Consider the following 20,400-nt stretch of genomic DNA (forward strand, 5'->3'; position numbering starts at 1 on the left):
TTTCGGAATAAGGCTGTAACATAAAATGTAGGAAAAGTGAAGTGCTGTGAATACTTACCGCATACTCTGTAACTGCAGTTTCTTGACAAGAAACATGTTTCTTGTCAAGAAACTACAGCCTAGACTGCAGTATTTGATGGAACAGAATAGAACAACATGCAGATATTGGCTGAAATGTTTCACGGTGGTGACGTATTTGGCCCCTGAAGCCTTTTAGTAAAAGATTATTTTGAGATAAACTGTTACATAAAACGTGCAAAGGGTAATCACACACTGTACTTGGTCTCAGCAGCACTGACAATCCTCCAGCCTTCACTCTGAGTTCTTTTTGGATGAGTTTGCTGCATTTACTGACAGCCAAACTGAAATGAGACTGGTTCTTCCCAATCCCGGTCTTGACGACCGGATCCCTTCCCATGCCGACCTGGAAAGGATGGAAAAGGAGGAAGCCGGGGACAGGCCCAAATGGGACAACAAAGCCCAGTATCTTCTCACCTGCGTGGGGTTTTGTGTGGGTCTTGGGAACGTCTGGAGGTTTCCTTACCTGTGTCAAAGTCATGGAGGAGGTAAGCTTTTTTACTTCTCTTAGCTGAAATGCAAAACTGATATTTTATTCAAATATGAAAAGCTTAAACGTTCCTAAATCTGGATTGGAATTTCTAGTACACACTAGAAATGTAGCCACCTTTGGCAGAACCAGAGCCTTATTATTACATATCACAATCTTCTCTAAAATGAAGGTGGTTGCAATACAAAATTTCCATTCAAAATCAAATAAAGAATGAAGCAACTTTTCAATATTGACTCATAACCAGATTAATGTATTTTTAATGAGTCGGCAGAATGTCAAAGTTTATAATGAAACAGTAAATGAGGGGAGTGGATTTAATCCAGTACAATAAAGCATCACTGTGATTGCAAAAAAAACTGCACTAAAGTAATATAAGTTACACATTAACTCTAACTGGTGAGTTCACGCTTATGCAGCTGTGACCTGTGTTGGATTAACGACTCATCCAGTGGAACACACTGAAACTTTGTTCGGTGACTGAGCTCATGCATTTGTAACATTTACTGTGGATGGGTTAGAAGTTGTGAGAGGGGCGCACGGTAGGACCTTTGAGTTAAAACAAACCATTTGCAAGGAAAAAGAGGACACACATTATACATGTTTAAGTTCATAAACATTACAAAACAGGTTTTTTTTTTTCTAAAGTTTTGGACACAGTAAATGTGTCTGAAACATTTGCACAATACTGTAGCTGGTACTACAGGATGCCAGGTGCACAAAAAATGATTTCATAAATGGCTGGGGTAAAATTTGAAATATGACATCTATAGCATAGAGTGCCATTAATTATGAACTAGGGTGGGCTCTAGATTGGGTAGTGTTTATAAAATACGTAGCTGACATTTTTCAAGGGTGGTAATAAATTATGCAAAGTTTCTATAATGAGTTGGAATGGCCTGTGAGTACAGAATGTTTTTAGAACCTTAGACCCCAACAGTTTTTTGAAGAACTCAACCCTTTTAATTACATAATTTTAATGTTAATTTACTGTCTTAATGTATTTAGAAATTGTTTAGGTTCTTCTATAATTATTATTATTATTATTATTATTATTACTACTACTACTACTATTATTATTCAATTTCAATTTTTCAATTTATTTTCATTTATATAGCGCCAAATCACAACAGAGTTGCCTCAAAGCGCTTCACACAAGTAAGGTCTAACCTTACCAATCCCCAGAGCAACAGTGGTAAGGAAAAACTCCCTCTGAGGAAGAAACCTCAAGCAGACCAGACTCAAAGGGGTGACCCTCTGCATAGGCCATCTACAAAACTTAAATTACAGAACAATTCACAGAACAATTCACGGACGAATATACAAGAAATGCTATTGGCGCACAGGACAGGAGGGTCGCCAACACAAATACAACTCCCATCTCTGTATGGAGCTTTATAGGTTAGCAGAACCTTAAAATCTGATCTCACTGGGACAGGAAGCCAGTGAAGGGATACCAAAATGGGTGTAATGTGGTTGTACTTTCTGCTTCATGTCAAAAGTCTGGCTGCAGCATTTTGAACCAACTGGAAACCTCTAATGCTAGACTGCGGTAAACCAGAACAAACATTGCAGTAGTCCAATCTAGAAGAGGTAAATACATGGATCAGGGTCTCAGCATCAGCCATAGACAGGATGGGACGAATCTTCGCTACTACTACTATTACTACTACTATCAGTATTATTATTATTACTATCAGCTATTATTACTACTACTGCTACTATTATCATTATTAATATTATTATTATTTTATTATATTCCTATATACACTTATATTCTGTCATTCAATTTTTAAATGGGCCACAATGGAAATAAGTGTTTTTACTTTCTTGTGCCATCCATGCATTTTTAATATATTTACAATTATATGATGTCCTTACATTGAACTTACTAAATAAAATCACGCACACACACTTTTAATATATAGATGATTTCCCACTCCATGCTGGATTGGTGTGTGAGTCCAGCATGTAAATATCAATGTCCATTGTTCAGAGTTGTTACCTAATATATGCAGTTTCTCAAAAATATTACTCTTATCAACTTTCAATTTTGGTGCCATTCATCCTTGACCCAAAATACATAAACATACCAAACGGCAAATGTCAGTTCTCCCCAGTTTGTGCATGATCAAAAGTGCATGGACGCACACACAGCTGTTTGTCTTTTCTGCATTCTGCTGTAAGCAGGTGCTTTTAATTTGACAAACAAGACAGTGGCAAAAGACATTAAAAGCAATACATGTCACTCATGGTACCAACATAACACTTACCTAAACTGAATAAACCAACTGAATTACAACACAAAATAAATTAATAACACTAACACCACTGTTAAGCTAACATGAACCACAATAACAACATTTAAAACCCCAACTCCCATGGTGCAGCATGTCCATTGTTTTCTGGTAGGCTAAAATCGCTAATTTCTCAAAAAATATTTGTCCTATCAGCTTTCCATTTTCGCAGCGTTCATCCTTGACCCAAAATACATAATCATACCAAACGGCAAATGTCAGCTCTCCCCGGTTTCGCCATGATCAAAGCCAAACACATGCACGCACACAGAGGCCACTTGGCTATTATAATATAGATTACCGATCATGATTTGGTCTGTGATTCAACTATTTCATGTAATCTGTTTTCTTCCTTTATCAGTGTCTCGACAACAGAGAGAACTTTCAGCCCTTTGATTACTCAGCTGACATCCTCAGATATGATAATGAAGACAATAAACACTCATACGATCTGCTTTTAATATGCACTATAATGTTTCCAGACAGTGTCTGAAAGATCCATCAATACAGAAGCAAAGACATAAAAAAGACATCTTTAAATAAACTGAAGTATTGTAATTAGATGCTTAACTGAGCTCATGATTTGCACAATGGCCGAAAGGACCATTTACTTATTGTAAAACTAACTTTTATTATCGCTCACATCTATTTTATCTTTACAGCTATCTGAAGTTGTCTTGGTGTGTCCCCAGGTGCATTTATGATCCCGTTTCTTATCCTGCTCATCCTGGAGGGCATCCCACTTTTGCACTTAGAGTTTGCCATCGGCCAGCGCCTGAGGAAGGGCAGTGTGGGCGTTTGGATTGCAATTAACCCTTACTTGGCCGGAGTTGGTTAGTTTGTGCATAATTCAAAGTAGGACACTTCTGTTAGCAGTTTTACTTCAAGTCTTGGAACAAGGGATGGATCTCCATTCAACGTAGTGACTGTTTTCTTTGTGTACTTGCAGAATGCATTGTGTAAACCAGTTCCTTCTGTGATAGGTATTGCATCAATGACAGTCTCCTTCTTGGTGGGTATGTACTATAACACCATCATCGCCTGGGTGATGTGGTACTTCTTTCACTCGTTCCAGAGTCCCCTACCATGGAGCCAGTGTCCTCTCAATGACAACCTCACCGGTAAGTTGTCACTTCTTCAGGTAAAAAAGAAATACCTTTTTTGCAATCTTGTCTATACAGATACAAGATTAGAAGGTTCTGTCCATAGTATGTCAGGAAAACCACAAAATGGGCAGTGCCTTAAGCCATCATTTGCAAAGTGGATCCATTAAATTTTTAAACGCCTGATTTACTAAGATAGCAGATAACGAGTGCTAAACTTTGCAAACTTTTGCGCGTTGTGGTGGAGACAGTATTGGCAGTGATTTACAAAGAGTAAATGTGCGATTGGTAGTGGGCCAGCACATGCTCCAAGATTTGACCCTATCGGTGAATAATACTTTCAATCTAATATTCTACCATCAAGTCTAACCATTTGATTTTCACCTCCTGCAGCTCCAGTATCAGAATGCAAATGGAGCTCCTCCGTAGACTACTTCTGGTACAGAGAGACACTCAACATGTCAGCAAATATCGATGATGCTGGAGCTCTGCAGTGGTGGATTGTTCTCTGTTTAATTGCCGCTTGGACTGTGCTCTACATTTGCTGCATTAGAGGGATTGAGACCACAGGCAAGGTAAGACATCAGTGACATCAATATGTGCAACAAAGCTGCTGCAGGAGTCATTAAACATCACATAAAATTTAATTTAATTTAATTAGTTTATATAGCGTAAAATCACAACAAAGCTGCCTCAAGGCGCTTCACAGGAGTAAGGTCTAACCTTACTAACACCAAGAGCAAGCACACAGGTGACAGTGGTAAGGAAAACCTCCATCTGATGATATTCAGGAAGAAACCTCAAGCAGACCAGACTCAGACTGATCGTTGTTTGGATTTCTCCTCCTCGCCGCTGGCTTCCCATTGTGGAACACCAAGCTAATGGCCTTCTTAGGGAACTCAACTAATTATGCTTTTTTTGTAGTTATTTGTTGTGATGTGATATTTACGTACGCCGAAGACGTAATAAAATCATTGGTGTTTTTGTTTTGTTTTTTGTCTGTGTGTTAGCAGGATTACATCAAAACTACTGCAGGGATTCTGACAAAAGTTTCACCACAGATAGATATTCGGCTGTGGAAGACTCCATTAAATTTTGGAGGTGATCCGGATCCAGATTCTGGATCAAGACGTCACTTTATATAGGCTTTGAAGGATTATGTCAAAACTACCTCACGGATTCTCACCAAATTGGCATCACAGATACATATTAGGACATGGAAAACTCCATTAAATTTTGGAGGTAATCTGGATCCAGTGTCACAGACCAAACACCCCCCCCCCCCCCCCCCCACAAAAAAAAAAATTGGTCTGCCCTGCCTTCACTACGCATGTGTCATTTGGGACCACAGCAACTCACCTGAGTCTCTACACCCAAAGCCATCAAAGGAATAATGTGATTATTAACCATCATATGACTTGATAAAACCTCTTAAATCATTCTAAAGTCAGTTTTAAGCAGAACCAAGGCCGGTTTAAGCAGCGACACTGGATTCTGGATCAAGATTTCATTTTCTATAGGCTTTGAAGAATTAATTCAAAAGTACTGCACAGATTTTGACAAAATTTGCACCACAGGTAGATATTAGGGAATGGAAGACTCCACTGAATTTTGGAGGTGATCCGGATCCAGACTGGCGTCAGAAATTTGTGATTGCTCTTGTTCTTTCATTCAAACACCTGTGAATGTCTTTCAGTGTCCATCTCTGGTATATATCATGAGAAACATCATTGTTGACAATCCCATCTTTTGTGCTGTCAGATGATACTGAAACTTCCCGGCTTTCCTGTTGTGCCTCCGGGTATTTAAGCTGACCTATGTGCACAATGCACTGTAACCCCAACCATGATAAGTGCAGCTGAGTGCTGAAATTTGACAGTAAAATTCTGTTCAGCAGCCAAATTTAAGAGACATTTATTATGTGTGATTTATAACTAGTTAATAAATGCTGCTTTACTACTGTGAGATCTTTAATGGAGCCACCTCTTGGGTCCTCGAGCTGGGTGTTGATTTAAACTGCATTAATATGGATATTGATGGATGTGACCTCACCAATTCATTTTTTTCCGCCCCCCTTTTGATGTCCCGGTATGTGTTTTAGTTGGTTTACATTTAACTCTCTGGGGCCGACGCCGTCGTATACGACGGCTGAGACCAAGCTTTACTAAATTATCAATAACGTTTTAATGATATAAGATAGAAACTTACCTTTTTTTTTGCTGAAAAGTTAACTCTGCAGACGTTCGAGCCACCGTTGACCATCTTTGTACTCCTCATAGAAGCTGTGCAATGATGTAAGCAATGTGAGTGTCCATTCGGAATTGGTTCAACGTCACATGGTTTTTCCAAAATCCAATCATAGGGCAGATTCACCTCAGGTGACACCCCAAAGATTGTTTTTAGGAGTGATGTGTTACTAGTTGGCCTGTTTGAATAGCCCCCTGGCTGCTCCAATGCGCCTTGCGCCATTACGCACAGCGAAAGTGAGCAGACGGAGTGCCTCTCATACACTCTCACGTGCTCAAACAGTGTGTATCAGGACTGCTCGACTAGTTTTCCTGTGAATGTTACTGGATAAGCCTGTGGCAAGCTCTCTCGCTCTGGCATAAAGCACTGTTTCACCATATCAATGGAGTGAGGGGGGAGGGGCCGCTTCTCAAACTGAATGATCCTTGAAGTGTGAATGTTGCTTTCAGAGCAGGAGAGAACAAACACACAGTCAACTTCATAGTAGAAGTTTGTAATGTGACCTTTGTGTAATAGCACAGAAATTGCTTTGAGATGAATTCAAACAAAACACACAGACCATTTTCTATATATTGTTCAAAATGTGCATTTGTGTTTATTGTTTGAACCTTTTTGCTGTACAGTCTTTCACACAAGAGCCCAAATTACCTTTAGAAAGTGTCAAAACAGTTTATTATATTTTGCTGTGTGTTTTGAATAAATGTGTGTGGAAAATTATTTTCCGCTTTACTTTTTCCTTTCTTATTTCTGATTGAAAACCTTTATTACACTTATAAAACACAACTATAGTATATATATTTTGAGAGTACGGGCTGTCATGAAAAAGACATAAAACTTGATTGTGGGATGCAGGGAGAGCTGTTAACAGCAATAATAAAACATTTATGCCAGGCGAGTGAACTGTCCAAAAATGCCCTTGGACCCCAGACGGTTAATTATGTTCTTCTTGTTTCTATGCACTTTTAATAGTGCCTGCTGTTTCTATTTTATTTCATTTTTTAATTATTATTATTGCCTTAATAATGAACTGGTTTTGTTTCTCAGGCCGTGTACATCACTTCCACTCTGCCGTATTTGGTCCTCACCATTTTCCTCGTCAGAGGACTGACTCTCAAAGGATCTGTTGAAGGAATCAAATTTCTCTTCACACCAGATGTTAGTGTAGCTATCTTTGAACTTAAATATCCTCTTCCTCTCTTCAGCATGAGAAATGTTTTTTTCACTGATGATTCTGGTGATTTCTAGCTTCAAGAGCTGATGAACCCATCAACATGGTTGGATGCCGGTGCCCAAGTTTTCTATTCTTTTTCATTGGCCTTTGGAGGACTTATTTCATTCTCCAGCTACAACCCTGTTCAGTAAGTTCATGCTAATATATATATATATATATATATATATATATATATATATATGGAAATTTGTGCCAATTTAAGGGCATTAATTGGGTCAAACTGTGTTAACACATTTTGACAAAGTAATACATTAGTCTGAATAACTTTACAACTAATAATTCAAGTTCAATTTACTAACAAAAACAATAAATAAATAAGTTGTGAAAGAAAAATAAAAAATGTGCTTTGATTGTACTGGGTTTTTTGGAAACCCTGTCTTCAAACTTCATCTCTTTGATTTTTATCAATTTATTGACAGTAAGAAGGACTCAACCCACGAAGCAAAAAGTCTTCGTCAAGCATACAGTATACGGAATCCATCAAAGTTTATTTTTCAAATGCACTTATCACTTCAAATACATTATAAGTTGATTTTTAACTGAATTTTAAGTTGCTCAAATTCAACATACTCATATGCTTTAAGTTGTCAAACTAGTAGAGCTGCAGCTACCGATTACTGTCGTACTCGATCAGTTATGTCCACAAAATTGGAGTGCCAAGATGACGAATTCAAATGTTTTGTTTTGTCCATAACCCAAAGATAATCAGCCAGTAAAATAAAGCAGAAAATATTCATATTTAATAAACTCAAAAAAGATAAAAAATGGATTAAAAAAAAGACTCAAAACGATAAATCAATTATTGATCAGTCGTTGATTAATCAGCAATTAATCAATTAATTGTTGCAGCTCTACAAACTAGGTTACCAACCCAACTAATATCTTCAAGTTGATAAAACACCAAAAATCTGTACAAATAACAAAATAAAGCAATAAAATGACCAAAATAATTCATATTGTAAGATTCCAACAGACTGAGCAGAAATATTTCTGGTCAACTTTTATTTTCCCCAGTAATAACTGTGAGAAAGACGCTGTCACCATCTCCATTATTAATGGCTGCACGTCGGTCTACGCCGCCACCGTCATCTACTCCATCATTGGCTTCCGGGCAACTGCTCAGTTTGACGCCTGCTTTGATGAGTATTACGGACACACACGAGAAAAATTAATTTGCTCACATAAATGATATTAGACGCATCATTAAAGCTTAGTGACGTCTTGAATTCACTCTTTCAGGAACTTCATGAAGCTCGTGAACGCCTTTGATCTCCCTGAGGGGAGCGTCACGGGGAGCAACTATGATGAAACGCTGCAAATGCTCAACAGCACCGCCTCTGGGCCGGAGATCATTCAAGGGTTGGAGCTTAAAAACTGCAGCTTGAGGGCATTTCTTAGTGATGTATGATTTTTATTATTATTTAAAAAAAATTAATTTAGGGATTCACTTTAAATTAGTTCATTTATTGGTGACAATTGATGTTTTTTTGTTGTTTTTTTCAGGGGGTGGAGGGAACAGGTCTGGCCTTTATTGTCTTCACAGAGGCCATCACCAAGATGCCCATTTCTCCTCTCTGGTCTGTCCTCTTTTTCATCATGCTCTTCTGTCTTGGGCTCTCCACCATGTTCGGAAGTGTCGAGGGGGTGGTCGTTCCCTTACAGGATCTAAACATTTTTCCCAAGACGTGGCCAAAAGAAGTGCTGACAGGTAAACGGTAAAACAACTATATTTAATTTGGTAATATACATTCATTCCTGCATTTAAAGTATGCAAAAAAAAAAAAAAAAAGAAAGAAAACGAGATGGGACCTAAAGCACTTACTACTTTGTGATGTTGCCATTCCTTCACTGTAAAACTCAGTGAGTTAGTTGAACTCAAACCATTTGAGGAAACTGATTGCCTTAAACCATTTGAGTTTGACAACTTAAATAAAACAATTTTCAAAAATTTAATTGTTAAAATTTCAGTAACAACAATTTATATTTAATTAAATTATAATAATTTAATTAAACTTGTGTAAATGTAGTTTGTTTTTCAATAAAAAAGTGACAAATTTCTGCCTAAAAAAATTTGTATTACATTTTGGTGCATTCTTTGGTTTACTTGTTGACTCTGCGTTGCGTTATGACTCCGCCCATTTGCTCCCCTCGGAACGCAAACTCATGATATCCGGCATGGAAGATGGACTCTCTAACCAGAAGGCTAAAACCCAGGGCTCTGTTTATTTATGTTGACTCCAGTTTCCTCGCATTCATTCCTCATTTGTTTTGTTATGCATTTTTGATTTTTGAGACATACTGCTTTAAGTTTTCTGTCTTGACGCTTTGATGTCTTCCTTGGTCTACCAGTATGTTTGCCTTTAACAACCTTCACGTTGTTTGTATTTGGTCCAGAGTTTAGACACAGCTGACTGTGAACAACCAACATCTTTTGCAACATTGCGTAATGATTTACCCTCATTTAAGAGTTTGATAATCCTCTCCTTTGTTTCAATTGACATCTCTCGTGTTGGAGCCATGATTCATGTCAGTCCACTTGGTGCAACAGCTCTCCAAGGTGTGATCACTCCTTTTTAGATGCAGACTAACGAGCAGATCTGATTTGATGCAGGTGTTAGTTTTGGGGATGAAAATTTACAGGGTGATTCCATAATTTTTTCTCAGAATTGAGTGAGTCCATATTCTTTTCCCTTTGCTTGGTCTAAAAAAGTAACCGTTACTGACTGACTGACAATTTTTTTTCTTTATTTCTTATAGTGTTTCTTAAAGCCAGAAAGTTGCCATTTGAAATTACTTTAGTTTTGTGTCATGTCTGTGATCTGCTTTTTTTCTACAAAATTAAACAACTGAATGATCATCCTCCGAGGCCGGTGATTCCATAATTTTTTGCCAGGGGTTGTGTGTATATATATATATATATATATATATATATATATATATATATATATATATATATATATATATATATATATATATATATATATATATAAGCAAACTGGCTTTGACAAACCCAGTATCTGTCATAAATGTTGTAGCTTAGGTCAGTTTTGATTTGATTTTATTGCAGCTGATTTCTTGACCATTGGGTAAATAATGCATCTTGCCATAGAGCAAAAACTGTGAAAACATTCCTTGCAAAAAGACACATAGGCTGCAAATAGTCCGGATCTTAATCCAATTGAAAATCTTTGGTAGAAGTTGAAGAAAATGGTCCATGACAAGGCTACAACCTGCTAAGCTGATCTGGCAACAGCAATCAGAGAAAGTTGGAGCCAAATTGATGAAGAGTACTGTTTGTCACTCATTAAGTCCATGCCTCAGAGACTGCAACCTGTTATAAAAGCCAGAGGTGGTGCAACAAAATACTAATGATGTGTTGGAGCGTTCTTTTGTTTTTCATGATTCCATAATTTTTTCCTCAGAATTGAGTGATTCCATATTTTTTTCCCTCTGCTTGGTCTAAAAAAGTAACCGTTACTGACTGCCACAATTATTTTTCCTGATTTCTTATAGTTTTTCTTAAAGCCAGAAAGTTGCCATTTGAAATGACTTTAGTTTTGTGTCATGTCTGTGATCTGCTTTTTTTCTACAAAATTAAACAACTGAATGAACATCCTCCGCCGAGGCCGGTGATTCCATAATTTTTGCCAGGGGTTGTATATACGAGGTCTATTAGAAAAGTATCCGACCTTATTATTTTTTTCAAAAACCATATGGATTTGAATCACGTGTGATTACATCAGACATGCTTGAACCCTCGTGGGCATGCGAGAGTTTTTTCACGCCTGTCGGTTACGTCATTCGCCTGTGGGCAGGCTTTGAGTGAGGAGTCGTCCACCCGCTCGTCGATTTTTTTTCATTGTTTAGGAATGGCTCAGAGACTGTTGCTTTGTTTGATAAAAATTTTTTCAAAACTGTAAGGCACAACTGAGTGGACACCATTCAATAAATTCAGCTGGTTTTCGGTAAAAATTTTAACGGCTGATGAGAGATTTTGGTCTGGTAGTGTCGCTTAAGGACGGTCCACAGCGCCTGACGGCGATCTGCGCTTCGAGGCGGCAGCGTCTCGCCGTTTCAAGTTGAAAACTTCCACATTTCAGGCTCTGTTGACGCAGTAAGTCGTCAGGGAACAGAGAACTTTCAGAAGAAGTCGACATGAGGAGTTTATTCGGACATTCCATTGTTAACGGTCATTTTGTAATGAAAGAACGTGCGGGCAGAGTCGCATGTCGGGCTGGACCCGACCGCGGGGGGTCGCTGCAGGAAAAACACCTCCGTTGGAAATCTTAACGGGCAAGTTGGAACATGCCCAAGCTGTTAAACAATTTCTCAGTTACTCACTTGTTGAAAGCCATTAAAAGCCGCCTGAATTCTACAAATGGTTTTCAACACGGAGGTGTTTTTCCTGTCGCGGCGCACACAGATTTGCCGAGTCGTCACGGAAACGACTCGGCGAATTTGCGCGTACGTCTTTCATTAAAAAAATGTCCTTAAACAGTGGAATGTCCGCATAAATTCCTCATGCCGGCCTCTTCTGAATCTTCTCTGTTCTCTCACGATGTCCTGGGTGAATTAAGCCTTAAATTAGGATGTTTTCAGCTCGAAACAGGCCGACGACAGCGCCTGGAAGCGCTGCAGGACGTCCCGCTCTGTGGGAAGTCCTTACACCGACAGAAACACCCCATAATCTCTCATCAGCCGTTAAACTTTTCACAGAAAACCAGCTTAATTTCTCGAATAGTGTCCACTCGGATATTCCTCACAGGTCCAGAAAAAAATTTGATAAAGCAACGCGCGCCGTCTCGAGCAGCGTGTGAAACAAAGGAATTCAGCCGAGAGGGCGGGACCACATCTCACTCAAGGCCTGCCCACAGGGAAATGACGTCACCGACACGCGTGAAAAAACTCACGCATGCGCACGAGGGTTCAAGCATGATTGGTGTAATCGCATGTCATTCAAATCCATATAGTTAAAAAAAAAAATAAAAGGGTCGGTTTATTATCTAAGAGACCTCGTATATGTGTGTGTATATATATATATATATATATATATATATATATATATGAGGTCTATTAGAAAAGTGTCCGACCTTATTTTTTTAAAAAACCATATGGATTTGAATCACGTGTGATTGCGTCAGACAAGCTTGAACCTTCGTACGCATGCGTGAGTTTTTTCACGCCTGTTGGTTGTGTCATTCGCCTGTGAGCAGGCTTTGAGTGAGGTGTGGTCCACCCCTCTCGTCTATTTTTTATTGCGAATAAATGTCTGAACAATTTGGAGCTTTGTTGCATCAATTTTTTTCCAGAAACTGTGAGAGACCTGCAGGTAGACACCGTTCGAAAAATTAATATGGCTTTCAGGGACAATTTTATGGGGATTACACAGATTAAGGAGTGATCCAGACGGTTTAAAGACCGGCCACAACTGCCGAGAGCGCGGTGCGCTCCCAGCCCCCATCGACAGGCTGACACCCCGCTGAAACAACCAGATCATTTCCAACGTGAAAGCTTTGTTGATCCGGAACGTCGTCTGACTTTCACAAAAAGGCAGAAGATGTGGACATCAGCACTTTTTCGGTACATTTCACCGTTACAGGAGTTTTTTTCATGGAAAGAAAAGCGGAGGGACGCGCCACGGAGCCGTTCATTACTCGGGACAAAACCACCTCGGTGTTGGTTTCACAGGACGGCTTTCAGGTGGATTTCAGACGGATTTTGGTTGCTTTCCAGTCGTGTGAATATCCGATTGTGATTGTGCATGAGCTGGACATGCCAGAACATGTCCCGTGAGGCTTCATCACGGCGTTTCTTTGCGCCGAGCGGCTGCACTGCGACGCGCGATGGAGCCGCTTCTCTTTCCTTGACAAAAACTCCTGTAACAGTGAAATGTGCCGTTCATTTCTAAACTGGACGCTGTCTTGATCCGGTATGTCGTCTGACTAGCACAGGAATTGTGAAAACACGTGGACATCAGCACTTTTCCGGCACATTAAGACAGACGTGCTGAGGAGTTCCGCTCATTGCTTTCTCTTTGAAAGCCTGAGGAAAATGGGACGTTCAAGACACTGTTCAGAAGAACAGCGTAGTTTGATTAAAAAGTTGATTGGAGAGGGGAAAACGTATACGCAGGTGCAAAAAATTATAGGCTGTTCATCTACAATGATCTCCAATGCTTTAAAATGGACAAATAAAAAAGACATGCGGAAGAAAACAGAAAACAACCATCAAAATGGATAGAAGAATAACCGGAATGGCAAAGGCTCACCCACTGATCAGCTCCAGGATGATCAAAGACAGTCTAGAGCAGGGGTAGGCAACCTGTTCCAGAAAGAGCCATGAGGGTGCAGGTTTTCTTTGCAGCCACTGACTCCACCAGGTGATTTCACTGATTAACTGATTCCATCTGCTCAAAGTGATATTAATCAGTAAAATCACCTGGTGGAGTCAGTGGCTGCAAAGAAAACCTGCACCCTCATGGCTCTTTCTGGAACAGGTTGCCTACCCCTGGTCTAGAGTTACCTGTAAGTGCTGTGACAGTTAGAAGACACCTGTGTGAAGCTAATTTATTTGCAAGAATCCCTGCAAAGTCCCTCTGTTAAATAAAAGACGTGCAGAAGAGGTTACAATTTGCCAAAGAACACATCAACTGGCCTAAAGAGAAATGGAGGAATATTTTGTGGACTGATGAGAGTAAAATTGTTCTTTTTGGGTCCAAGGGCCACAGACAGTTTGTGAGAGGACCCCCAAACTCTGAATTCAAGCCAAAGTTCACAGTGAAGCATGGTGGTGCAAGCATGGGCATGTTTCTCCTACTATGGTGGTGGGCCTATATATCGCATACCAGGTATCATGGATCAGTTTGGAATAATTTCGATCAACAGAAGAACTAGGTAATTCAAGAACAATTCTTACTCGTGAAGTGTTGCACGGGGTGATATTGGCTGTCAAAATTCTTGTTCTCTCGTTATGAAGTCATTCACCAGAAATAATAAAGACTAAAGCACAATAGTCATAAATGAGGCCTGTGTCCTCTGGTATTGATTCCTATAAAGATTTCGAGGACGGTCTATCGTAAATAACTTTGTTCTCTTTGTTATTTTAGGAATTGTATGCCTTACGTCCTTGTTGATTGCGCTCATCTTTGGTCTGCAATCGGGTAATTACTGGTTAGCGCTCTTTGATAACTATGCTGGCTCCATTCCTCTGCTGATTATTGCCTTCTGTGAGATGGTTGCTGTAGCCTACCTGTATGGGATGAATAGGTAAGTGTCGACCACTATTGCAATTAAATTTTTGTTACATATTTGTCTCAATGAAGCCCTTGAATTGGGGCAAAGATTTTGTCTGTGGCTATGAAGTGCAATCTACAGCAGGTCATATGGTGTTAAATTAGACACTAGGTATTGTCTTCGACAGGTTTAACAAGGATATAGAATTCATGATTGGACACAAACCCAACATCTTCTGGCAGGCCACATGGAGAGTGGTCAGCCCCTTGATCATCTTTGTCATCTTTGTGTTCTACTTTGTCACCAAAGTCAGCGCTCAACTCACATACATCGCCTGGAATCCAAACTCGGTATGTTGACTTTATAACATCGTCCACATGAAGTATTCTGAATTTAAATGATGTTTAAACAATATTTGGAATGTTTTCTTTGTTACGCTTATAGGAAAACTTCCCCGTGTTAGATATATTGCCATATCCAAACTGGATCTACAGCATCATCTTCATTCTGGCTGGGGTTCCAAGTCTTTTGATCCCAGGAGCTGCTCTTTACAAATTAATAAAAAGACGGTGCTGCAAGAAATCCATCAAAAAATCTGAGCTCGACACCATTTCTGCCAAAGTTAGCATGTAGACACTTGCGGAAGATGATACTGTTTGAATGATGTGATGTAGATTGAAAAGAAAAGGACATGCCAAACTGCACTAAGGCATAATGAATTTATAAAACAAATTTAAAAACTTAACATTTTTGCACTTCTGTATTTGATGTGATTTTAATTTTCATATTATTATCATATTTTCTGCTTAATGTAACAGCTAACTTTTTTCAGATGAATTTTGGTAATATTTGTGTGTAAATATTAAGGTTTCTTTGCTCCAGATGTTTGCATACATACTGACGTGTATGTTACTGTATGTGTAAAATTTTATTTTGGCTGTTCATGTATTTGGGGAGCATGGTGGCTTAACAGTTCTAAACTGGTCCTTTTGGTGTGGAGTTTACATGTTCTCCCCATGTTTGCTTGGGTTCCCTCTGGGTGCTCCGGGTTCCTCCAACTTCCAAAGAAGAAGAAGGTCCTTTCTTGTCATTGTACATACAACAAAGTTTTTCCTCTACATTTAATCAATCGTAATTATAGTTACCAACAGGATTGGTGACTAGACCTGCCAGAAGGTATACACGGGGATGGAATGAGAGTCAGCACCTCTAAATGTGAGACCATGGTCCTCTGTCGGAAAACAGTGGATTGTCAGGAGAGACTTATTGCCCCAAGTGGAGGAGTTTAAGTATCTCGGGCTCCTGTTCAGGAGGGGTGGGTAAGTTGGAGTGTGAAATCGATTAATTGGATTGGGGTGTCATTTGAAATTTTACAGATGCTGTACCGGACCGTAGTGGTGAAGGAGCTGAGTCGGAAGGCGAGGTTCTCAATGTATGCTCCTATCCTCACCTACAGTCGTGAACTTTGGGTAATGACTCAAAGAATAAGATTGTGGATTCAAGCAGCGTAAATGAGGTTCTGGGCTTACACTCCTGGACAGGGTGAGAAGCTCAACCTGGAGGGACTCTGAGTAAGGCCGCTACTTCTTCGCATCAAAAGGAACCAGCTGAGTTGGTTTGGGCACCTGGTGAGGATGCTCGCTGGTCGTCTTCCTTGGGAGGTCCTCCCGGTTGGACGTGCCTGGAAGACCTTCCTAGGCTTGGAAGACCTCCTAGGAAGACCAGGTAAGTCCCGAGGGAGGTCTTCCCGGAAGAGGTCTTCCAGGCACATCCAACCAGGAGGAGGCTCTGGGGAAGACCTAGGATTTGCTGGAGAGATTATATTTCCCAGCTACCTTGGGAATGCCTTGGGATTCCTCAGGAAGAGTTACAGGACTTGGCCGAGGTTCAGGAAGAGTGTGTTGAGCTGCTTGTTCTGCTGTCACAGTGACCTGGACCAAATAAGTGGCTGAAAATGAATGAATAATTATAGTTGGACACAATCCAATCAGTAGGAGCAATGGGCAGCCATAGTCCATCGCCCGGAGGCCACCTCAAGGTGTAGAGACACAGCCTTGGTTAAGGGTAGACAGAGGAGCAAGAGCGTAATGTGCATGTTTTGATGTTTTGACCATAATGTGCATGTTTTGATGGAGGGTTTAAACGGGTGTGCTCGGAGGAAACCCACACAGACACAGGGAGAGAACTCCACACAGAATGGAACTGTGAGCATGCGTGGAATCAAACCCCAGACCTTCTTGCTGTGAAGCAAGAATGCTAACCACTGAGCCAGACATGGAGCTTCGGTGAAGTGATGATTCCAAAATGACTGTCTTTGTGAGTGTAAATGTCTTTGCCTGTCTGTCTGTGGTCCTCCAATAGACCTGTCCAGGGTGGACCTGCCTCAAGACCAATCAGGGCTGAGATGGTCTCCAGCAGCCCAGTGACTCTTACCTGGAATAAATGGTTTGAGAAAATGGATGGATGGATATTTATGTATTTGCTGCATGAATTAAATTATATGTAGTTTTCTATGTATACTTAAATAAAACTTAAACTCAGTCAAACTGGAAATCAGTTTTTAAAAAATCATGTTAAGCAAGTACTTCAGGAAGCAAACAAGCTGTTCATTAAAATATATAACATTCATTTGTCTTCAGCAAAATGAAACTGGCAGAAACTCCACACGCAGTGATGTAAAATCAGTAAAACCTGTCATATGTCAGAAAATGTATTACTGTTGTTATTTCTTAAAATTATTATTATGTTGTTGTATATCAACATTTTATTTCAAATTCAGCAGAATTGAATGTTAACAAGAGAAAAAGTAATATTACAGTGACCACGGCAATTTTTGTTAGAATTTTCTATCTATTTCTCAAAAATTTGAACTGTTTTGTTAAAAAATAAATAAATAAATAATGTGAAGCTACAGGGCACCATGGCACAAAAGCTTTATTTTACAATGTTAAGAATTCTTTGTTAAGAATTCTTTAAAAAAAATAGTAATAATAAATAAACAGCAATCAGCTTCTGATCCAGATGGAAAAGGATAAATGCAGTCCATTTACCATTGCTGACATGAACATACTCAGAATTATACGAGGGCTGTCCGTAAAGTATAGGTCCTTTTTATTTTTTTCAAAAACTATATGGATTTCATTCATATGTTTTTACGTCAGACATGCTTGAACCCTCGTGCGCATGCGTGAGTTTTTCCACGCCTGTCGGTGACGTCATTCGTCTGTGAGCACTCCTTGTGGGAGGAGTCGTCCAGCCCCTCGTCGGAATTCCTTTGTCTGAGAAGTTGCTGAGAGACTGGCGCTTTGTTTGATCAAAATTTTTTCTAAACCTGTGAGACACATCGAAGTGGACACGGTTCGAAAAATTAAGCTGGTTTTCAGTGAAAATTTTAACGGCTGATGAGAGATTTTGAGGTGATTCTGTCGCTTTAAGGACTTCCCACGGTGCGAGACGTCGCTCAGCGCTCTCAGCCGCCGTCGTCAGCCTGTTCAAGCTGAAAACCTCCACATTTCAGGCTCTATTGATCCAGGACGTCGTGAGAGAACAGAGAAGTTTCAGAAGAAGTCGGTTTCAGCATTTTATCCGGATATTCCACTGTTAAAGGAAATTTTTTTTAATGAAAGACGTGCGGACGGGTCCGCGCGTCGGGACGCAGCCGACGCGGTGCGGCGGCACAGGAAAAACACCTCCGTGTTGATAACCATTTGTAAAATCCAGGCGGCTTTTGATGGCTTTCAGTGGAGTGAGTATATGAGAAATTGTTTATCAGCTGGACATGTTCCAACTTGTCCTCAAGGCTTCCAACAGAGGTGTTTTTCCTGTGGCGGAGCGTCGCGGCGGCTGCGAGTCGACGCTGCAATCCGCCTGCACGTCTTTCATTAAAAAAATCTCCTTTAACAGTGGAATATCCGGATAAAATGCTGAAACCGACTTCTTCTGAAACTTCTCTGTTCTCTCACGACGTCCTGGATCAATAGAGCCTGAAATGTGGAGGTTTTCAGCTTGAAACAGGCTGATGACGCCGCCTGAGAGCGCTGCGCGACGTCTCGCACCGTGAAAAGTCCTTAAAGCGACAGAATCACCTCAAAATCTCTCATCAGCTGTTAAAATTTTCACTGAAGACCAGCTTAATTTTTCGAGCCATGTCCACTTCGATGTGTCTCACAGGTTTAGAAAAAATTTTGATCAAACAAAGCGCCAGTCTCTCAGCAACTTCTCAGACAAAGGAATTCCGACGAGGGGCTGGACGACTCCTCCCACAAGGAGTGCTCACAGGCGAATGACGTCACCGACAGGCGTGGAAAAACTCACGCATGCGCACGAGGGTTCAAGCATGTCTGATGTAAAAACATATGAATGAAATCCATATAGTTTTAGAAAAAAATAAAAAGGACCTATACTTTACGGACAGCCCTCGTGTATATATATATATATATTCATTCATTCATTCATCTTCTACCGCTTAGTCCAATTAAGGGTCGCGGGGGGCTGAAGCCTATCCCAGCAGCCATAGAGCGCGAGGCGGGGTACACACGCATATATATATATATATATATATATATATATATATATATATATATAAATCAAGCCCTGCAGCAGACTGGCATCCTGTCTAGGGTGTACCCCGTCTTTGACTGCAGGGATGGGCTCCGCCTCCCCCTGTGACCCTTAATTACAGTACCCACGTATACAAAATGGGTGTAATCTGTCATAGAAGTAGTGTCGTAGAACTTTGTAAGCAATCGGGAAGTCGGGACACATCGTGATCCTCAAAATGATTGATGGAATTTATACAGATGGGGTAATATGCCTCTTTAATTTTCTAGATGTCTTTGTTTTATATTTTATTAATGCATCTTGAAAGAAGTCACATATGGCTGAATACAGACTTGGCTGCTTGGTTATTTTGATGCCAGGCTACAGTCAATTTAAAATTAAAGCGCACAACTCTGAGACAGAGCTCATTGCTGAGCTCATTGCTTTGGCAAAACCATAGATATCATGAGTGTATATGAGACATATATGGCAATAGCAGTTGATGGTGGACACGTGGGTGCAACATGCAGTGCCAGGGACCTATACGATCTCTGAACAGAAGCCTTCTAATTCTCCTCTGCATCATAAATCTAGAGTATGAATCCCATTAAAAGCATGTCATGCTCTTCAACAGAAGACAGTTTTGAGTTGTTAACAGATACATTTTAGCATTGTAGAAAAGTTTGTTAATAATCGCAGGACCTTTGTGGACATTGAGGTAATAAGACCGCATAGACTGTGGAGAAGCATTGTGCAGCCCAGAAGAGGCAACTAGACTATCTGATCTATCTATCTATGAATATAAAATTATCTTTTGACAAGCATCGTATAGATTACTAGGTGATCAAAAGAAAAAACAAACAAATCCATTGATACTATGCTCTGCCCTTTGTTTGGTTAATAATTGCAAGAGAAACACTGATAACATTTTATGTTTGACTTATGAAACAACAATATTGTCTTGTGCCACAAATGTGACATCTTGAAAGTTACTGTTAGTGCTGTTAATACGACTGTCAATGCAGTTTTTAAAAGTTGAACAGGCTGTGATAATGCAATGAGTCATTATGCAATAAAAAAATCGGCAAGGTCTGTAAAAGGGGAGGACAAATTGTTATGATAAGCTTCAGTGGAAAATGTTCTTCCCATGACATTCACATGTACAGTACAAAAAAAATTTTCT

At 39.9% G+C, this 20,400-nt stretch overlaps 1 protein-coding gene across 1 annotated transcript; it reads left to right on the forward strand.

Annotated features, from left to right (window-relative positions):
* Positions 1-317: 317 nt before the first annotated feature.
* slc6a19a.2 (solute carrier family 6 member 19a, tandem duplicate 2) lies at positions 318-15,410 on the forward strand. The gene is made up of 12 exons (XM_034161567.1): positions 318-566; positions 3,558-3,698; positions 3,849-3,986; positions 4,362-4,543; positions 7,260-7,370; positions 7,461-7,573; positions 8,461-8,589; positions 8,686-8,848; positions 8,950-9,154; positions 14,552-14,711; positions 14,866-15,028; positions 15,123-15,410. The coding sequence occupies exons 1-12, from the start codon at positions 368-370 to the stop codon at positions 15,309-15,311; spliced, it is 1,893 nt and encodes a 630-aa protein (XP_034017458.1). The 5' UTR covers positions 318-367; the 3' UTR covers positions 15,312-15,410.
* Positions 15,411-20,400: the final 4,990 nt, after the last annotated feature.

The sequence above is a fragment of the Thalassophryne amazonica genome, chromosome 20, assembly GCF_902500255.1.
Source record: "Thalassophryne amazonica chromosome 20, fThaAma1.1, whole genome shotgun sequence".
NCBI lineage: Eukaryota > Metazoa > Chordata > Actinopteri > Batrachoidiformes > Batrachoididae > Thalassophryne > Thalassophryne amazonica.

Bases quoted from the DNA above. Each gene is read 5' to 3' on its own strand.
- slc6a19a.2 (XM_034161567.1), top strand. From the start codon at position 368: ATGAGACTGGTTCTTCCCAATCCCGGTCTTGACGACCGGATCCCTTCC. The intron at 3,699-3,848 runs GTTAGTTTGTGC...CTTCTGTGATAG, and splicing joins CCCTTACTTGGCCGGAGTTG to GTATTGCATCAATGACAGTC. The intron at 14,712-14,865 runs GTAAGTGTCGAC...TGTCTTCGACAG, and splicing joins TACCTGTATGGGATGAATAG to GTTTAACAAGGATATAGAAT.